Source organism: Camelus ferus, chromosome 12 (genome assembly GCF_009834535.1).
Source record: "Camelus ferus isolate YT-003-E chromosome 12, BCGSAC_Cfer_1.0, whole genome shotgun sequence".
Classification (NCBI taxonomy): Eukaryota; Metazoa; Chordata; class Mammalia; order Artiodactyla; family Camelidae; genus Camelus; species Camelus ferus.
In genome coordinates, this window is record NC_045707.1 from 61,733,887 (window position 1) to 61,754,377 (window position 20,491).

The 20,491-nt window shown below is 36.6% G+C and overlaps 1 protein-coding gene across 5 annotated transcripts in view; it reads left to right on the top strand.

The window, feature by feature from the left end:
• The window catches only part of KCNC2 (potassium voltage-gated channel subfamily C member 2), a 175,491-nt gene extending 155,232 nt beyond the window's left edge, over positions 1-20,259 (top strand). The window contains exons 3-5 of one of the 5 annotated variants that reach the window (XM_032493740.1): positions 9,087-10,014; positions 12,100-12,264; positions 17,114-20,259. In XM_032493740.1, coding sequence (XP_032349631.1) covers positions 9,087-10,014; positions 12,100-12,264; positions 17,114-17,250 — 1,230 coding nt within the window. In that variant the 3' untranslated portion in view covers positions 17,251-20,259. The remainder of the gene's footprint in view (positions 1-9,086; positions 10,015-12,099; positions 12,265-17,113) is intronic. The other 4 variants (XM_032493741.1, XM_032493742.1, XM_032493745.1 and 1 more) reach the window with 4 other exon arrangements.
• The last annotated feature ends 232 nt before the right edge of the window (positions 20,260-20,491 follow it).

Here is a 20,491-nt window from a genome sequence, read left to right on the forward strand (position 1 = left end):
AAGAAACAGATTTATTGGTCAGCAAATCTTTGGCAGGTGTTCTTAAGCTAGTCACCTCCCTTCACCTTCAGCTAACTCTCTGTTCACCTCCCTCAGTTTCAACTGAGTAAAATCAAGGATTCTTAAATGTTCATTTTCGAAAGTAATTGTTAGCCTAAAGAAAGATATACTGGGACTCATGGTTAATAGGGCTTAAAATGTGACCCCCTCAGTAATCCTAGGCCATGGTGGTGCATGTCACATCATTCCAAGCCAAACTGAATCTTTTAGAAATTAAGACAAATTAATATATGCTAAAGATGGAAAATCTGGGGAGAGTTTTCAGTATTTTGAATTCAAGAATTACAACTCATGTTTATGTTGTGAAATGACTATAACCTATTATTATTATGACTGAAAGGTGTAGACTTTTTCTTCAGTCTAATGAAACAATTATAAAAATTATTTTCATGAAATATGTCAGTTGCACACTAAATTTCATTGTGAGACTTAGAGAAGTAAAATGATATTGTATATTTATATTTAATGGCTTTTAATTCTAGTTCTCTAACTTTGAACACCATAATGCATTATGATAATATTAACATTATGTACAGTCCTCTGTTGCCTGTATCCTGGAAAATTTTACTTGGGTATGAGTGGATAGGTCCTGATGGTAAAAAAAACAACTGAATTTCTATGATATCAGTCTGTGGCATAGAAAAAAAATGTAGAGAGAATGGTGTGTATGTTGGATAAAGATATCAAAAACATGGTGGAAGATATTTATCAGGAGCCATGTAAGTCTCAGTGGCCAAAAGTAATACTTGGATATATTTTCTTGATTTAAGGAATCTAAATCTTATATTGTTTTATATCAATTTCTATATCTGTCTATATAATTTCTATACCTAATTTCTATACCTATCTATATTTAATCTATACCTACTATGTATAGTACATGTCTATTCACACATATAACACATTTTACATGTAGATATCAGTATACAACATGACATGTTATAAACACAGATTATATAGTTACCTGTAGCTTAATCTTCTTCACCTTCTTCACTGAATTCTGAATTTAGTGATCATGTGGATGTATTGCGGCCCCATTAAGGAAAGAGCAGTTTTCTTCAATATAATTCAGTACTGCAAATGCAGTAAAGTTTGTGGAACTTCTTTTAAATGTTAAAACTTGGATGAAGAGAAGTTGATTTTACCAGCCTCAGAAAAAGGCAACGTAATTGTCAACTCTGCATGGAACCAGCTAATACTGGGTTCTGCTTGTTCCTGTTTGGCTGGCCCTTGAGGATAGACTTACTAATGAAAGAGACTTTTTCTCTCTCTGGAGACCACAGTTCTGTGAACACCACCATGCTTTTGTTAATTACAGCAAAGCTAGTGTATGGGACTTGAATATGTACATAATTAAGAGCATCTGCTGAGTTTCAGGTGCTGTAGAGAAAGAGAAAAATTGCAGACTGCCAGCATATAATTTTTATGGACAAATAAAATCAGCTTAATGATCATTGAGAATGAAGATCCAGGTTTAATCCTTTCTTGGTCATTATTTTCTTTGAACTTTGTTTTAAAATTAAACTTACATTACATGATTAAAAATTTTGTGAAAAAGTTACACTTCGCAGACATTTGTAAAATTAGTTGAGATTCTCCATTAGCAATGCAGTCACTCAGCACCACCCTTACTACATACCCAGGTGTAGCCATTGTGGAGAACACAGTATTTCTATTTATTTGTGTGCACTAGTCATACAAAAAGAAAGAAATGGGATTAGGCTCTGCATATTGTTGTGCCACAGCCATTTAGAGTAGAATCTGGCACATAGTTGTGCCAGGTTGTTGTTGTTTAATACGTTTCATTGGAGATCATTCTGTATTAGTACGTGCTGAGCTACGCCATTCTTTGTAATGGAATATTATGATATACCATTGACTCATGGACATTTACATTTTTTCTGGGCTTTGGGTTTTTTTGGTACAAAAATGCTAAGTGAATGTCCTTCTACATATATTCTTTTATTTTTATATACATATTTTACCAAGGTAAATTTCTAAAAGTGGAAATTTTGGATCAAGAGGCACTGTGAGCTCTTTTACTTCATCGTTGTAAGTCCTTGCTCTTCTCATCTCTTTTTTTCATTTAAGAGAGAAAAGCAGACTGAGAATAATAGGCATGACGTTTTCCCATTTGGAAAATATATAATATCCTTGAAATGAAACTAAAAATAGGTGTGCCTCTTGTGGAATTGAAAAAACGAATTCTTTGGCGTGTAGTTTAGGTAACTTGTCTTAAAAATCTTCTTGTAATGCTCATTTCCAAGTATTAAATTATCTCATTGACTTTCATTAAAAAAATAGAGGTGAGTTTAATTTTTCTTCAAATATACACAAAATGTTATGATAACTCACAGAGAAAAAAATGTGACAATGAGTGTGTATATGTCCATGAATAACTGAAAAATTGTGCTGAACACTGGAATTTGACACAACATTGTAAAGTGATTATAAATCAATAAAAAATGTTAAAAAAAAAATAGAGGTGAGTTTAATTTTTCTTCAACCTTTTCCCGCCTTTAAGATTTGCAATATCCATCGATGTTTCTAATTGTGAATTAATAAGATGAAGTGATTTTTAAAGACAGAGTCTGTGTTGGGGCCAATGGAATTTTACATAACAAATTAATATTTTTTAAATGTGTTCCTTTACTAATTTCATAAAAACTGAGCACCTACTTCTTGCCATGGGTTAGGCCCTGTCCTTGGCTCTAGGGATAGATGTTAAGTCCTTTCCTTTGAAGAGCATGTGGATGTGTAGAATCAGTAACAGAAGTGTGTGAAAACTGCTGCATTATCGTCAGTGATCCTGGGCCAGGGCACAGAGGAGGGTCACTTGGTCAGTCTGGTTCTCATTGCATTTTGTAAGTTCTGGTGCTTTTGAGTTAGTCATTGAGTTCAGCTGTATTTATTCTTTTTTAAAATTATTATTTATTTACTTATTTATTTATTAACTTTTTTTTATTGAGTTATGGTCATTTTACAATATTGTGTCAAATTCCAGTGTAGAGCACAATTTTTCAGTTATACATGAACATACATATATTCATTGTCACAATTTTTTTTTTTTTTGCTGTGAGCTACCACAAGATCTTGTATATATTTCCCTGTGCTATACAGTATAATCTTGTTTATCTTTTCTACATTTTGGAATCCCAGTCTGTCCCTTCCCACCCCACCAGTTGTATTTATTCTCATGCTAACAGGAAAGGGGAAATGGTGGAACATAAAAATAGACTGCATTTTCCACCTTCCTCTTGGCCTGTTATACATACCCGGAGATTCTACTTGCATGTTTGCTTTGAGGTACACTGACATACTACCTTCTGTGTAGAACCTGGAGTCTGAGGACATCTGCATGGTCACTAATTAGGGGGAAAAAAAAGAGTGTTGGGCATTCTGTGTAGCTAAGCATGAACACTAAGATGCTGGGGAAAAAGTAACTACTCATGGACCTACAAGCCGATATTTTAGTCAAATATTCCTACCCTGAGACTGCCTTGGGTGATAGATCAGTTCTGTGAATTCAGCCAACATGATACACCATGTCTGGAAAGCTTTCTTATGTTTTAATTAGTATTTAACATGCCTCTTTTTATTTTCATTTAATGCTTGTAGGATTTTGTGGTCTTATCACAGGGGAAAAGGAAGAGAAAGGTGGCAATGTGATTTTTCTTCCCCAACTCCCTGGTAAGACACAGACTTCAGTAACAGAATGGTTGGGAGCTAACATTGGCATCATTTGGACCTATGAACCAGTTCAGTTAGCTTCTGCTGTAAATTTGGCTTTTTTGCTTCCTTATACATACTTTTTTTGTTTCATTTCTGTTATTTCCTTTTTTCACATCCTTTTTTTCCCCACTAGAATGTAGTCTGCCTTATTATTTTGTTCATTTATTCATTCTTTTATGAATTCTTCCATCCTTCTATTTGTTCATTCAGCCATACTATATGTTAACTACTGTGCCAGAAGTAGGAGATAAAAACATGAATATGACATCATTCTAGTCCTTAAACAGTTCCCAGTTCAGTGAAGGAGAAAAACAAGTAAAGCCTTCCTTTTCTCCCCCATTTATTTTCTTCTCAGTTTCTTTTTCTTCATATTAGCAGTCTAGCTTCATATTTACCCATTTTGGCTTAACTCAGTGAATCAGGAAGAAAAGAAGACATTTTTCTGTGTGCAAGGCTGTTAGAATTAAGTTCAGATAAAGTGCACAAATTCCTTGTTGAAGGAATCCAAATGTGTCCTCTGGAGAGTTCTAGATCTTCAAGGCTTCTGAGGTTACCCTTTGATTTGATACTCAAACTAAGATCCTAATACCCTGAGCTCCTGTTCATTCTCATGGAAGCTCTGTCTCTCCCAGTATCTCCAAGGACTTTCACGGGGGCTGCATTTCTCCTGATTACCTTTTACTCTTATCTGTTACTTTCCTATATTTTTGAAACTTACTGTGTATCTCGCCTTCCGTGGTTGACTGTCCCCATCTTTTTGTCCTCTCAGGGTCTAATACCTTCATTATTCAAAGCACCTTCCACTGAGCTGTTTCGTACAGCCATGTCTTGCTGAAGGTCTAGCAGAGCAAGCATTATCTTAAAATTTATTGTTCTCCATTGGTCTCCCAAAGTTCTGCTCTGTACCTGTGGAGGGACTTCTCAACTGTTTGTCCTCACGTTGTGGGCCTTTCGTCCTTCTCCTTAAAGACCTTTCTCATTTCCTTCTCCTCAGAGTTCAGTTCCCAATGTCCTCACTTTCAGGCTGACAGAAGCCAACTTCCAATTTCCTACCATGTTATTTATGAATAAAACATGGCCTTTCTAGCTGTTGTTTTTTTTAAAGCAAAATGATCCTCTACTTCTAAAATGAATGTTGTATCTTTCCAAGAATATCAAAATTTGCTTCTCTTTTTGATACTCTTTTTATTTTCCTATTATAGTATTATCACACTTCAGCAGATTTACAAAGTCCTTAAAAGCCGAAGAGAGACTGAGTTATAAAGACTACAGTGATGAATAATAAAAATATAAAAATTATGTAGTTATTTAAGTGATGCTGATAAAAATATTGATAAATGTAAGTTCCAAATGACTTATATAAACAGGCAACTTTTGTTTTACAAAGTTTTGTGTCTTAGAACTGTGTTTATTTAGAAATTGTTTAGTTGCTTCATTTAATCACAGATATTTCTGAGTCACAACACACACACAGAGGCAGACACACACACACACACACACACACACACACACACACGTACTAAACATCCCATTACATAGGAGACAGTGAACTGTTCTTATTAAGGTTTAGGAAGATTCCTTTAAGAGTCTACAAGTGCCTGTAATTTAAAAACTGATAACAGTTCATTTAATAATGAATGATCAATCTTGTAGAATCAGTCTGTTGGAAAAAACACTAGAACAGTGGTTTCAAACTTTACTTTGTATAGCAATCACCTAGGAAGCTTGTTAAATGCAAATTCCATCTCCCCTAACAAGAGAATCTGTATCTGATGTCTGATGTGGGGGTAAGGACTTCACAGTGTGTAAGCTCCCCAGGTGTATTCTAATAAATGTGAAAAAAAAAACTCCTTTTCTGGGAATAGGGGTGGGTAATTTAAATGATTTCCAAGTACAAAATGACTTCATGTTACTTAAATTCCAACCACCAAGTGTGGTGTCTTAAGACGTTTGTTGACCTTTTCCTGACAACATAATAATTTGTTTAATGAACACAAGCATCAACATAAAGTAATGGTTATATTTTTTTAAGTATACTAAAATATATATAATAATGATTTCTAATATTTGCATGGTTCCTTACATTAAAAAAAAATCTTAATATGTATCTTTTATTTTCACTTTATCCCAGAAAATGGGACTGGTACCATAATTTAAGACAGATGTCTGAAGGTCTTCCAATAGATGGACAAGTTCAAAGGAGCTCTGCCAGCAATCAAACTGTTCTCAAGTCACTTTATGGCCTTGTTTTAAATTTAAAACCTGGGTAATGTTTTTGATTGATTTACAGCATTTCAGAAAAAGAGGTTAAAACTCAGGGTCTCTGCTCTAGTTTGGGATTTATTCATCACAATTTCCTTTGGTGTCGTAGTCAAGGCATCCCTTGAGAAAGTGAGGTCAGAAAATCCGGACCTTTCTGCCAAAGCTTCCCTGCCGTGTGATGTACGTCGCCCTTTCCATCAAGTTACCCCTGTTCGTTCCTCAAATTTCAGTCTATTGATATTTTTAGAGGTTTCTGTGACCTCTTGGCCTAACTAAAGTCTTTAAGTCATTTTTTTTCTTTCATTGCATTTATTATGATTGTAATTATATCATTTTTGTGTGGTGAAATATTTAACGTCTGTATCCCGAGTAGACCGTGACTTCCTCAAAGGCAGGGATTGTGGTTTGTTAACTACTGTTAAATTAAGACCCTAGCCCTGTGGCTTGGCATAGAGAGGCACCTAATACACAGTTGTTCAGTTCATGAGTGAAGAGTAGGAAAATGTGTGACTGGGGAGATTCCAGTGTTCCATATTGGCAAGCATTAACATATACTAGAAAACTGTCTTAGTTGTACGGGAGGTGGTCAGGCAGCCCAGGACTGATAATGAAAGAGCAGTGCTGGGAAGTCCCAGTCAGTGCTCTACAGGAATGCAGGTGGATGGAGTTTGAGACTGCACAGTTGGCTGGAAAAAAACACTGACTCAGGAACACTAGCAGCAAAAAATAAAATTGCAGTTTACTTTAACTGCCTTATATTCTCTAACTGCCTCATAGAATTTGTCCACTAAAACTTTAGGCACTTTGCTGGTGCCTAGGTGGGGATGGTGGAGAGTGTGGGACGTGGCCGTTGGGGGAGTCAGTACAGACTGGCAGGGCCCTAATGACAAAAGAAGATTACAGGGGGAATCAGAAACAAATATGACTAAAATCTATAGAAAACACTGTGATTGGATGATGAAGTAATGTATAAATCAAAAATAATTGATTCTTCCTCCAAAAGTATCAGTGGGGTCCTAGTGATAGTAAGTATTAGTTGATTTAAAAAGAACTGTAAATTTTTTTTTATACAAAGGGAAAGCTGAGTGGAAAAAGCATGCCATTATCTTGCAATATGTCTGCAAAAGATAATAGTCAAATCATAATGTCAAAACCAAGGAAAGTTGGAAGATATGCATGGAAAAATAAGTCAACGCCATGAAAATGACATGCCTTGTAATAGTATATAATTTACTAACTGGCACACTGCGTAGAAACAATTCCATAATTTGAGGGTGGTTCTTTCCTTTTTCATTGAAGTATAGTTGATGTACAGTATTAAGTAAGTTTCTGGTGTACAATATAATGATTCACAATTTTAAAGATTATATTCCATTTATAGTTATTATAAAATGCTGGACAATAATCTCTGTGTTGCACTATATATCTTTGTAGCTTACTTATTTTATACATAGTTTGTACCTCTTAGTTCCCCTACCCCCATCTTACCCCTCCTCCCTAAGGTGATTCGTTAAGACCGATAATCTCAGTCTTACGGTTTTTTTAAAGATCCTTTTATATATTACACTTGGTGAGATTTGTATGTCTCTTACATTGAAACTCAGCCAGGGAAAACAGGAGATAGTTTCAGTCTCTTCCTGAAACTTAGATCTTCTCAGTGGCACAGCTGAGAAGCAGGGAAGAGCTCTGGATTGGGGATATATCCTATTATTCCAAAATAAGGGCCTCCCTCCCTTGACTGATCACCTCCTCCTCCTCCTGAATAATTCGTTTGTTAGACACTCAAGGAGCAGTCAGTCTCTCAGTGCTCATTAAGCGTGCTCAATCCAGGAGACTTATCAGAGAGCACCAGGAATCTGCCAGCTTCTTTGAAAGCCTCTGGTAGTGACAAATGACAATGGTGCCATTTGCTAAAACAGCTGGGTTTCATGTCTTCAGATCTTTAATATTAAGAAGTAGGTGATCCTAAGATAAATAAATGTTTCAACATATCTGTGTTCTGCATTTGAGAGTCTAGTAGTTGTGGGAACAGAATCGGGCAAAATTTATCAAATGAGAGTCTCAGGTCTATCACTTTGTAACCTTATGACTGGAAGAATAACAGACTATGGCTATTCTGGAACTGTAAAGGCAGAGGTATAGTGTTTTTATGAGTATTAATAAAAGTTAATTATGTAAATTGCTTTTAAGAGTGTCTGGTACCAATAAGAACTATGTAAGTGAGAGCTTTTATGATTATTCTGTATTAGATGTATGTGTTCATATATTATTGACTGAAGAAATGTAAAATTAAAAAAAACCCCAAAACTTTATAACACATTACTCTGACATTTGGAGTTTTTTTCAGGAGAGCAAGAAAATTGCCTTTTAATTTGTTCTTAATTCTTTCCGTCTCTTCAGTCTTGATGCCTACACTTTCTCCCTAGAGTCGCTCTTTCTGACAAGACTCCGGCCTTAAGTTGATATAAATTAAACGGTAACTTAGCTCGAGTATTTGTGTGTGTGTGTGTTCATACCTCATGACAATCTGAACATTATAGATAGAAAACTACAGTTAAATATGAGTGGCTTCCAAATTTCCATGAGTGGACTGTACCTTATATTTATGGTTGTAAATCTTGATCTAATACATGAAGATTTCCAGGATCACAAAAAAATATCTGGAGCCATCGTCTACATTTATTACTTTTTTCCAGCCTGCTGCCCTTAAATTCTCTCTTGCAGGGATTTTTATGCTCTCTTCACAGGTATGGTTCCCTACACAAGAGAGTCAACTTACTTTCCAACAGAAAGCAAAACTTTTAATCTATATAAGCTGAAAACAAAATTTGAAGCACATTACCTATGCAACTCTAATGAATGTTACTGACACATCTCTTCTTACACTTGAATAACATCCCAAGTGAAATCTCCAAATATGCTTTTATTTTATTTTTCATCTACAGGAAACGATGTGCTTAGATTTGGATTGAAGTACATTTATGGTTCAGATCACTCTATGTTTCTTTTTTCATTTCTCTTTTTCTCTACAGTTTATCGCTTTTGCTTCTTTATTCTTCATCCTGGTTTCAATCACAACCTTTTGCCTGGAGACGCACGAAGCTTTCAATATCGTTAAAAACAAGACAGAACCAGTCATCAATGGCACAAGTGTTGTCCTACAGTATGAAATCGAAACGGATCCTGCCTTGACGTATGTAGAAGGAGTGTGCGTGGTGTGGTTTACTTTTGAATTTCTAATCCGTATCATTTTTTCCCCCAATAAACTTGAATTCATCAAAAATCTCTTGAATATCATTGACTTTGTGGCCATCCTGCCCTTCTACTTAGAGGTGGGACTCAGTGGGCTCTCCTCCAAAGCTGCTAAGGACGTACTTGGCTTCCTCAGGGTGGTCAGGTTTGTGAGGATCCTGAGAATCTTTAAGCTCACCCGCCATTTTGTAGGTCTGAGGGTGCTTGGACATACTCTTCGAGCTAGTACTAATGAATTTTTGCTGCTGATAATCTTCCTGGCTCTAGGAGTTTTGATATTTGCTACTATGATCTACTACGCCGAGAGAGTAGGCGCTCAGCCCAACGACCCTTCAGCTAGCGAGCACACGCAGTTCAAAAACATTCCTATTGGGTTCTGGTGGGCTGTGGTGACCATGACCACCTTAGGCTATGGGGACATGTACCCCCAAACGTGGTCCGGGATGCTGGTGGGAGCCCTGTGTGCTCTGGCGGGGGTACTGACCATAGCCATGCCGGTGCCTGTCATCGTCAACAACTTTGGAATGTACTACTCCTTGGCAATGGCGAAGCAGAAGCTTCCACGGAAACGGAAGAAGCACATCCCTCCTGCCCCTCAGGCAAGCTCACCTACGTTTTGCAAGACAGAATTAAACATGGCCTGCAACAGCACACAGGGCGACACGTGTCTGGGCAAAGACAGTCGGCTCCTGGAACATAACCCATCAGGTAAGGCACGATTTCAAACGCATGCCTTTCAAATACTTTATAGACCAGTATGTCCCTTAGGTAGAAGGCAACCAGTCTCATTTTCTGCAAATGTTCATGAGTTTTCAGTTCCACCCCTTCACAAGACGTGTGTTTGTGTCAGGCCTGTAGACGGCTAGATTGTAGCTTTTCTAAGTGAATTCCAAGTAGAAGTCTGCATAGCTGGTCTATAGAGTTTTCCTGCTTTGGTGGGAATGCCCTTTGCTGATGGTGCCAATATTTTCTTTTGCCTGTTTGTTGCTTTTGTGCCGATGTTTCTTTGTTTCCCTGCACGATGTGATGGTATGATATTGGACATTTTCCATCCTTCATCTTCAAAACGTCGATCTCCATATCATTTGGCTTGGTGTGTCTGTCTCAGTTTTATCTCTGCCACCTGGGGCCATGCATTTTGACCTAATTCACAGGAAGCGGTTATTTAAGAAGAATGGATGTTTACATTTCAAAGGTCTAAACACCAAAGAGGTGATATGGAAGATACCCCTTTTGAAAGTAAAGGTCTTTGTCAGTAATATTATGGAGAATGGATTAAGTTTTCATGGTTCTTAAATCAGTTAGGGACTTCAGTATAATCATTTTGGATTGGGTAAGGCGCTACGTAATAACCAGCCCAGCATTGTTCTGGGAATCGATGACCGGCTTTGGCTAATCAATGGCTAAGTTGAGTTTCTCTGTGGATTTCCTTTTTCACGCACTCTGCCCTGGGCTCTATTCCCTCCCAGAACTGAATTTTGGATGATGTACTTCTTGAAATTAGCTGAATCCTTGCTCCTCTCTATTGCCGTAGTTAACCTAGAGTTGATTGTAAATTGACGTTCAGTTTGCCAAAGCTGATAGTCAACGGTGTCATCTCTAGTCTATTACGTCTGGTACAGATGAAATATTTTGTAGATCACACAATTTAATTAGCTTTTTTTGTCCCCCAGGAAAAGTTAAGATCTATGCATTCCCTGTAACTTAGATAGGTTTAATCTTTTCTTGTAGAAAAATGACTTACGACAATCCCATGTGAATAATTTTGCATAAATTTAGAAATAACACCGATTAAGCAAAGCAAACAAGCCAGCAAACAAACAAGGCAAATGACATTTTCATAGGTTCCCTCTGTAGCTTCTAGAGGTTATTATGGGATAAATGGAAAAGAAAGTGGCTGGAACTGAATTGCTTTTTTAAAGATTTTGTTCACAGGCCTGCTGTTTATTTAGTAGATTGTTTTGCAAATTCTGTCAGTATGCATCTGAGAACTATTATGCTGGGAATGTCGTTACGGAAGATGGAGTTTAGGTGATGCTGCTGCTCTCATGAGACCGCTCTCAGAGGACCTGTGCAGAGCCCTTATGAAGGGCATAGAAAAGGAGGACACGCTCTCAGCCTGGGTAAACACTGTTACAAGCTAGTATCCAGGCTGATAGGATGTGAAAGTCTTTGGCAAGCATGTAGAAGTAAATAGCTGTTTGAAGGACATCTGGAGAAGTTGATCTTGTTCCATTGTTATGCTCAAAGATACTGTGTCACTTCAAAACAGGGAAACTGGACACAAAATTTGTGAGCTTTGGTGTTACTTTGATTACGATTTGGGGGGGGGGGAATTACTTTCAGGAAATAGTAAAAGCATATGTCTTAAAGAGGTGCAAAGACAAATATTTACTTAGAAGCTTTTCCTTCAGTGGGCTCCACTTTCAAAGATGCTTATTCACAGTAGCTAGATAGCATGTCAAAAACCGAAGGGTAAGAATTCATGTGCTGCTTCATTATCACACTTAATTTGGATTCATATTAATTTCGTAGAAGTCAGCGTCCTCTTAGATAAAATCTAAAATGAAATTAAAATTTCCCAAACAACATTTCTCTCCTTTTCAATACATTTCCATTTTGCTCCATGTAAATCTTTGTAACGAGTGATGAAAATTCTTTTCCTTACCACGATGTGATTATTGTTTTTTTGTATATCGAGTGACTGCACTATGGACATTCGGCGTAAACTCTTTGTCCTGTCTCATTTCCTCATCCATCACTGTCTGTCAATGGGCCTGGTGCTGTGACCAGTGTTATCAGGTGACGACAGTACAGGAAGTGAGCCGCCATTATCACCCCCAGAAAGGCTCCCCATCAGACGCTCTAGTACCAGAGACAAAAACAGAAGAGGGGAAACATGTTTCCTACTGACGACAGGTGATTACACGTGTGCTTCTGATGGAGGGATCAGGAAAGGTAGGCGTGCATTTAATCAGATCCTAACAGATGACTTAACAGTTAAGTGCTGCAAATCTATGCAGTGATGTAAAGTGCTCTTCCGTCATTTTCTACAAACAACTGCACGTAGTGCTGGCTCCTCCTCATCGCATCTTCCCTCATGAACATGTAAAATACGTATCATAACAGCCTACTTGACTGTCACATCTGGAAGGCCTTTCACCCTTCTTTCTTATTTTATTTTTCATGTGTCTATAGACAGAATTAGAAAGAAGTATTTAGAAGCTGCCACTAATCTATTTTAATATATATGTACTCAGCCATCTGTGGAAATTATCTTTTTTCCTACAATGCATTAAACTCATTAATTGGCTCTCTGCATATAATTGATAAGTAATTGATAATTATAAAACAATAGTAAGGCTTCTCCCCCGCCCCCAAAGTAAAGCATTAAACATACTGTCAGTCTCTTATCCGGTATTTGGGCAATTTTTCCCTAGTGGTTTGTCTGACTGTCAGAAGGTTGCAGGGGTACAAGATCCTCAGCCAGGCAGAGCAGTATATCCCGTCATGGCTACTTATGTATTTGCAAAATGTACTTAGAGAATTTCTCTTCAGAGCAATAATAATTTTAAGTCTATTACTATTTTTTAACTGACACTGAACGGTCTCTGGCACATAGAAGACACTCAATACATATTTGCTGAGTGAATAAACTGTACTGGGCAGTCATCCTGGATAAGGATTATAGCCGGATACCGACTCCACTCCATCCCAGGGTTTCGTTTTCCTGGGTTGTGCCACCGTCTGTGACTGTTCCTTAGGTGCTATTATTTTGGCTTTGTTTTCGTTTTCATAAACCATACCGATCTGACAATTGGACCCTTTCTCTCCTCCTTAAGAAATAGTTTTGTGACCCTTGTGACCCGCCCTTGTCAGAGTGCTGGTATTTTCTTAGATTACCTCGGTAATTCCAGTTGCTTTAGTGCTGTGGTTATTTTTCTCTCTTTTTTGACAGAATAGGGAAAGAACTAGGTATAATAATTTCCTATGCAGTTGTCTGCATTTGAATGAAAAGCCTCTCCAAAACTCTCATATTAGTGTGTTTTTAAAATATTGTGCTTATTTGCTATTCATTGCAGTTTCTCCCTATTGAATAGTTTACCATCTTAAGCCTCAAATATTTATTTTGTGTTGCCTACTTTCTTTGAAATAGCTCATTATTGCCCATGTTGTGCTTCTCTTTCATTTCTTCTGAGCACTTTATATTGTTCTATCTGTTTCCATTCCTGTGGGTCTCAAAAGAGAAGACAAAGGCCTCTTCTCTTGTTTCTTTAATATATAATATTTTAAATACTTCTTCATTCCAAGTCCTTGCGTGCTCTGCATCTGTCTCTTGTACCGAAATGTATTCCAATTATCTGAATAGGTTTATTTGGTTGTTTTCTATTTTACATTTAAATACTCTGTGTCAACAATTTTTAATTTTATAAAGATAACTAATATCCTCGCATAGTACTTCAGCAAAATATATGTACATATTTTAAATAATAATATCTAACAATATTTTATATAGAACATATTTTAAGTGCATTGTAATCTTAACTCACTATATATGTATATACATATACATCCATATGTGTATATATGTATTTTTATGTAATATGTGGTTAAATTTATATATATTTTGCGCATCATTCAAAAAAGTATCACATGCAATATTTATACTAAGTTTACATGTTTAAGAATCTAGCTAGAATTCTTCCATGTTAGACAGTGTTTTGAACTTTAAACTGTCGAAGGGGGTCACATATGAAAAAAGACTGCAGATTATAAAGCACTATGTAAATAGAGAGTTTTTCTGTAAAATGGCAAAGTTTCGTGAGCAAAGCAATTAATAAGATATTTAGTTTACATGACAAAATTATGCAATCCTTTTTCAAAAATACAAATTCCCTCTATCGTCAGAGCATCTTCAAAAACTCATCTGTGAACTTTTTATTCTTGTCATTTTTCACCATAATCCATTTTTCTTTTTCATTGTGGCTTAACTTTCACAAATTTGTGTTTTTTCCCTAAGTCTGGTAACTTTTCTGGCTAATTTCACTTAGTCTTCTCAGTGTCTAATCTTGTCATGTCTATCAGAAATTCATTCATTTCTTCTCCTATTTCCTTGATGTAGATTACAGATGTCTCTTATTACTCCTAGTCAGATATTTATTTCCTACATGATTTCTTCATTACCTTTCACACTGGTCTCTATATGATCTGATTTTAGAGTTATGAAAATTCTCCTCTACATAGATGAAAAAAAGACTGGATTTATATTGGATTCTTTTTGTATCAACAAATATAAATATAGTTGGGCATACATTAAGAAAACATATGGATTCCCTAAAAAGAGTGAATTCCTGGAGGTGAGAACCTGTGTTTTTATTTATACAGTAGTTTTAGGAAATCATATTACATAAACACAAACATACCCACTGACAGTACATACATAGGTAGTTTCAATATTGTCCCAAGCAAATGTGTGCTCTTAAAAACTGTGTAAAATGTACACCATGTGTTTAGATGTTAGTTCAAATTAGGTTCAGTTTTGTTACCATGAATTATATTTTCAGTGTGTCATTCCATTTAGTGAAAGTTTAATTAGGCAAAATTTTGTCAAATTTTCTAGTCATAAAAGAACCTGCAGAATAAAGAAAGAACATATTTATATAGCTAACTTATAATTTTACTAATTAAATACTTGTTACTGAATTATAAGGAAAGCCTTCTCAATGGTTATTAAAATAAAAGGACCTATAAACAGAATGAATAATATATTAATAACTATAATTCAGAAAAGCAAACATTTAGAATGGCAACCAAGATTTACATGCAAGTAGCATGATTAATATAAATTGACAAACAGATTTTTACCTTTTGGAGGTCCTGTGGGGAATGTGGCAATTGTAGGGAACAAGTAAATTTTTATAAGGATGATTTGTAGGTATTAGCAACCTCTTTGGTTCGTGCATATTCACTAGTTTGCTTTTAATCAAAGCCAGTCAGTGTTTATAGTCTAGTTTACATTTTTAGGTTACACAGTCAGCTTGGATAAATGATTCTTTCTACAATTTCCAAAGTTACATTTCCAGCTGCATTACAGAAGAGCAGTGGTAGCCAGCCCTCCAGGCACATGAAAGTCTCTATGTAAGGATAAACGACCTGCAATTCTTTTTTAATTATTTAAGACATTCTCCCATTAACTATTCCATCATCCATCAGAGTAGAATGAAATACATACCACCTCCCATTCTTTATTGCTCAAAATACTAACAAAACATCAGCAGATAATTCTTCCATTTGCAGAAATTTTGTCCTAGAGAACTTTACTATAGTTTACAGATGGCATAAATTTCCACCTACCAAATCTCAAAGAAGACATCTAGTCTGCTGAAAGTGTGTGTGTGTATATAGAGAGGGGGTCCTGTTACCCTACAGTAGGACTATTATTGCAATCTGTATCCTTATCTGTCTCAAATGCTCACAAATCAAATCATCACTAAGTCACTTAAACCACTTCTCCCCTTCCAGTGAGGGGAGAAGAGAGAGCATTGGCTTCTTCCCCAGGAGTTCCATAAAAATAGAGAAGTAAAGAAGTAGCTGGGAGGGACAAGAGGAAACACAAAAGACCCATTTTCTTTTTTATGTACAGTCATCAAGCACGCTGAGGGCTCTCAGAGCCCAAGGAGTGTGCAGTAGTCTAAGGAGACAAAAATTGTATCTACTTGCTCGATTTTGGCTGCCCTACAGAGACTTTCATCTTGCTGATCTGCAACACTGTTTCAGTGGGGCTATCAAAACATTTATGTGCTAAGCTGTATAATATGACTGCTTTTCCAGTCACTAGTTGCCCTGCTTATGAGACAATTTTATGTCTAACTTTACAATATGTGCTCCCTACCTCATTTAACTGCCTCTAATCTTTTCTAATAAAAAATACCACAATATATGAATCCTTCCAAAGGTGACCTCGATGGGGTGTTGCTTGAGTAGCTAAAGCAATGGGTTCAGTCTTGTGGGAAAGACCTTTCATTCTGTAAGTCCCTGACTATCATGAACAAAAGGTTAGAATGCAAGATAATAGAAAGGAAAGGTGAATTAAGATCAATTTGTTCTCAGTTCTTGGCAGGGGAGAGTCAGCTGAAAATATATAATCAAAATCAGACTTTAATTTACTGAAATTATGACTCAATTTATACTCATTGATTTTCTTTTTTTCTTTTTTTTTTTAATCCAAGGGATTAGAAATGGGCATTCATTCTGCATCATCTAGATAATGGCATCAAATGTCATTATTTAGGAATCATCCTTTTAATCCCATAAAGCTGGAAGATTACATATGCTGGAAAAAGGGTTGTCCACTTAAGACTGCTTTATTAGCTTAGCAAATAATAAAAAAATGAAAAGTGAAGAAGTAGCTTTTTTTTTTTTAGGAACATATTCTGAAATTTAAAAATATTAGCCAAATTTATATCTTACTTAAATTGCTTTGCCTAATTCTTAAAAGATTCCTAATATTGTATATGCTGAAATTACATTAATACAAACTATGATCTGGGAAAGAATAGATTTTGAAGTATTGCAGCAGTAATTTGTGTTAGCTGGTTAAATCTTTCGGGAATGACAGCTACAGTGAGCTTCATTTTTTTTTTTTTTTTTTTTTTAGAGTTGTAAATTGTCTCCATATGGAACTCTTTGTAAACAAATTCTCCTTTGAGTTCAAAAATAGCACTTTTGATTACCCTGCATGATATTGTTTGTCTGTGTCTATTTTCTGGTTGAATTCAACTGATGTCTGTGCATTTTTTCATAAAAGGATACGAAAAATCTCGAAGCTTAAACAACATAGCGGGCTTGGCAGGCAATGCTCTGAGGCTCTCTCCAGTAACATCACCCTACAACTCTCCTTGTCCTCTGAGGCGCTCTCGATCTCCCATCCCATCTATCTTGTAAACCCAACTGCATCAGTCGGCTAAATTGTCTTAATTCAAGCACTGTTTGCCCCATAATGGAAATAATTAAACGTAGAGTTACGCCAGGTTCCATTCATACAGTATAAATCCTGCATGATAATACTATCTGAAGTCCGAAATGCCATCCGGATAGCTCACGAATCTTATCCTGGCTTTAATGATTATCTAAAATAGCGCTACACTTCTCCAGAATTAATTGCCCTGTTCTCCTTTTGCAATAAAATGATAGCGTCAGATATTGGCCAGCACCCTAGTAAATAAACTTATCTTCAGGGAGATAACTTTAAACCAGTGTGCTTCCAAATGCCAACCACTTCATGGGAACTTCATTTCTTGTGACTCTTTAAACCATTCGGAAGATGTCTGGGATTCTATTCTGATTGCACACAACATGACTCTGGTCAGCTCATTTGCATGGACCATCTTGTCTCCATCACCTGAAAGCAGTGTCGCAGAGCTCGGGACCGTGGATGGCCCGGGATGGGTGTCCTTGCATCGAACCATCCTGCTGATGTGAAAGCACTGATTGACTGTTCTGCATGTTGGATTGTGGGGCAGGGAGGGCGAGTTTCTCCTTGACAATTTTTTTTTCCTTATTCTTTGAAAGAAATATTTGTTTTAAATAGCTTAACTTCTTGATTGATATACTTTTTTTTTTTTTCCAAAATGCTGTATTGGAGTTCTGAATGTCTCTGGTTGTTTGCACACAGATAACTGCAAAGAGGTTGTCATTACTGGTTACACGCAAGCCGAGGCCAGATCTCTTACTTAATGGCTTGGGGAAGGCACAAAACATGAGAGAAAGGTAACTGCCAGCCAGGCTTGCATTGTTTAGCTAGGAATTGCTGCTTGTAGGGACTAGACTCTTTTTTTTTTTTTTTTTTTTTTAATACCAGGATTTGTCATCATTTTCAGAGGCAGAGTGCCAAATAGCACTCTAAAACTCTTGTCTTTTTTTTAACCCCCTTCCTTTATTTTTATTTACTATTATTTTTGCAAACAACAAAGAGAGTTGTTGTTCACAGGAAGCTTTCTTGACCAGCCTTAAATTTCTGACTCACAAAATTGATTGGATTTTCAGGCAGTGTTTAATTAGGTGCTTTGTCCTGTATGTTGTTCTGTCCGTCTGTCCTAGCTCCCTGTCTTAAGTGTATATGCCATCTGTCTCCATGAAGCACAGAAATGCCTTGATAAGGTGTTCATGATTTTAAGACTGGGTCTTCTCCCCTGCCCCTTGCCTTCTTTGCTACTGGGAACAGCGTCTCTGCTTTGTGTGTACACTAACGATGCCCCGTAGACTACCTGAGTTAATCAGTACTGTGAATCGTTTTGATGAGCAGGATTTGAGCAGCAGCTTCACCATTGCCTTTGGTTGCCTGCTGCAGTGCCAGTTTCTACTACCTAGCAACCAGAATCCATTACCACACTCCAGTGAAACCCCTAGGGTGTCTTACTCAGTCCAAGTGGAAGATATTCTGTTTACACATCCCTACAAATGCAACAGCAGTAGTGTGTCTGTTGTATCGGGCATGAGAGGGAAGAAAAATGCCACGCCATAAACTGAGAGATAATCAATATTCCTAAGGCATTTAGGATCCTTGAGACTGCTAATTCCTAATTCTCATGGTTATTTTTTTTGTTAGGAAGACAATTGTCACTTCTATGATTGGCCACATAACATGTACTGTTTTATATCCCCGAGTCCTACAGCATGACCTGCATGTCAGAGATCTTGTACAGCAATGTATTTACCCAGACGTAAACATCTGATATTTAGAGATTCAGTGATCTTTTGATAATACCACACATAGAAAGTTATAATTACACACAGCTTTCTGGTAAAGGAATTAATATACTGTCTGGTACTGCTGTTATTGACTGCAGTGTTGTACAGAATTTATCATGGATTTTTGACTGCTGAAAAAGGGACAGTGGAATTTAGCCATACCAAGGACTGTGCTGGAAACAGACTTCTGCTGCTGAACGTGCCCTGAGGTAACCAGGTTGCACTTGGAAGAGATCTCCGCATCTTCGTGAGGCACTTAAAGCTAATTATCAAAGAACTGTGGCTGGAACTCATTTGGTGCTCGCCATATGAGTGGTCTGCTCATGGACTGGCCAGTGTCCATGAAACAATTGTAAATACCAACGTGTGTGCATGGGTCAACAGCTTTGGCCATCTCACACCAAAGCAAGCCAAATTCATGATCCACATCTCTGGAGCTTCAAGTAAGGCACACACCTGTGTGAATTACCCCTCATGGACCCGCAGTAGATTGTGCTGTGAATCATACAAAGCAGTGATAATTGGTGTCATATAGATCTGTCTTAATTTCCCTTATCTCTCCTTCGTTGGTTGGATCCATGAACACTGACCTGTACCGTTTTTTAAATAAACTGCTTATACTATGCGCTTGTCATATTATGTTGTGAAATTTTCAGTGCCTACTTATTAAAGCTGACCTATTTTTAGTCCCACATTTGTTTAGTTCTGAACAATTGTCATGACTTAAAAAAACTCACTAATATTATTCATAGTTTAAGTCTTTTTGTCATTGTTACCTCAATTATAAATATTACAAAAAATAAAATTCTGGCAGTGAGAGTATTTTTTTATTAAATGATCAAGGAATAATGTCCGTATATAGTAGAATATTAATCAAATTATATCCTAAAATGTATATTTTGCATAAAAGAGATATTCTTCAATTACTTTTTTGTGAGTTTTGTGGCAAATGAAGCTTGTACTTGTCTTTAAAACTGTTGCAGTTAAAACTGTGTAAAAATTCCTCATCTTGCTTAATCAATATTTCCAGAATCTATTAATTCCCCTGGGATTCTGAATATAATAATATAACCCAGTTATGAACCCCTGTACCGTGGACCTTTTGTGAACATCTTGAGGTGCATGCACAACCTTGGTGATAACCAATGGAAATGTAACTAACTGAAATAAAGAATAAAAGGCCAATAAGCTGGGGATAAACTCGAATCTGCTCTGATTAAATTATTCATATTCTTTCCTTGACTCTTCTCTTTATTTTGGAGTTTTCAACAGGCTTTACTATTTTTATGCATTAGGATACCAAACCAGACACTCATACATAATAAAGAATTTGAGATGAAATGATGTGTAAACATACATAGCTCACATTTTCATTCAAGTCGTAGGTCTGTATTCCTCTTCTAAGTGCTTTGCCTGCCTGAATTTCTCTTCTAAT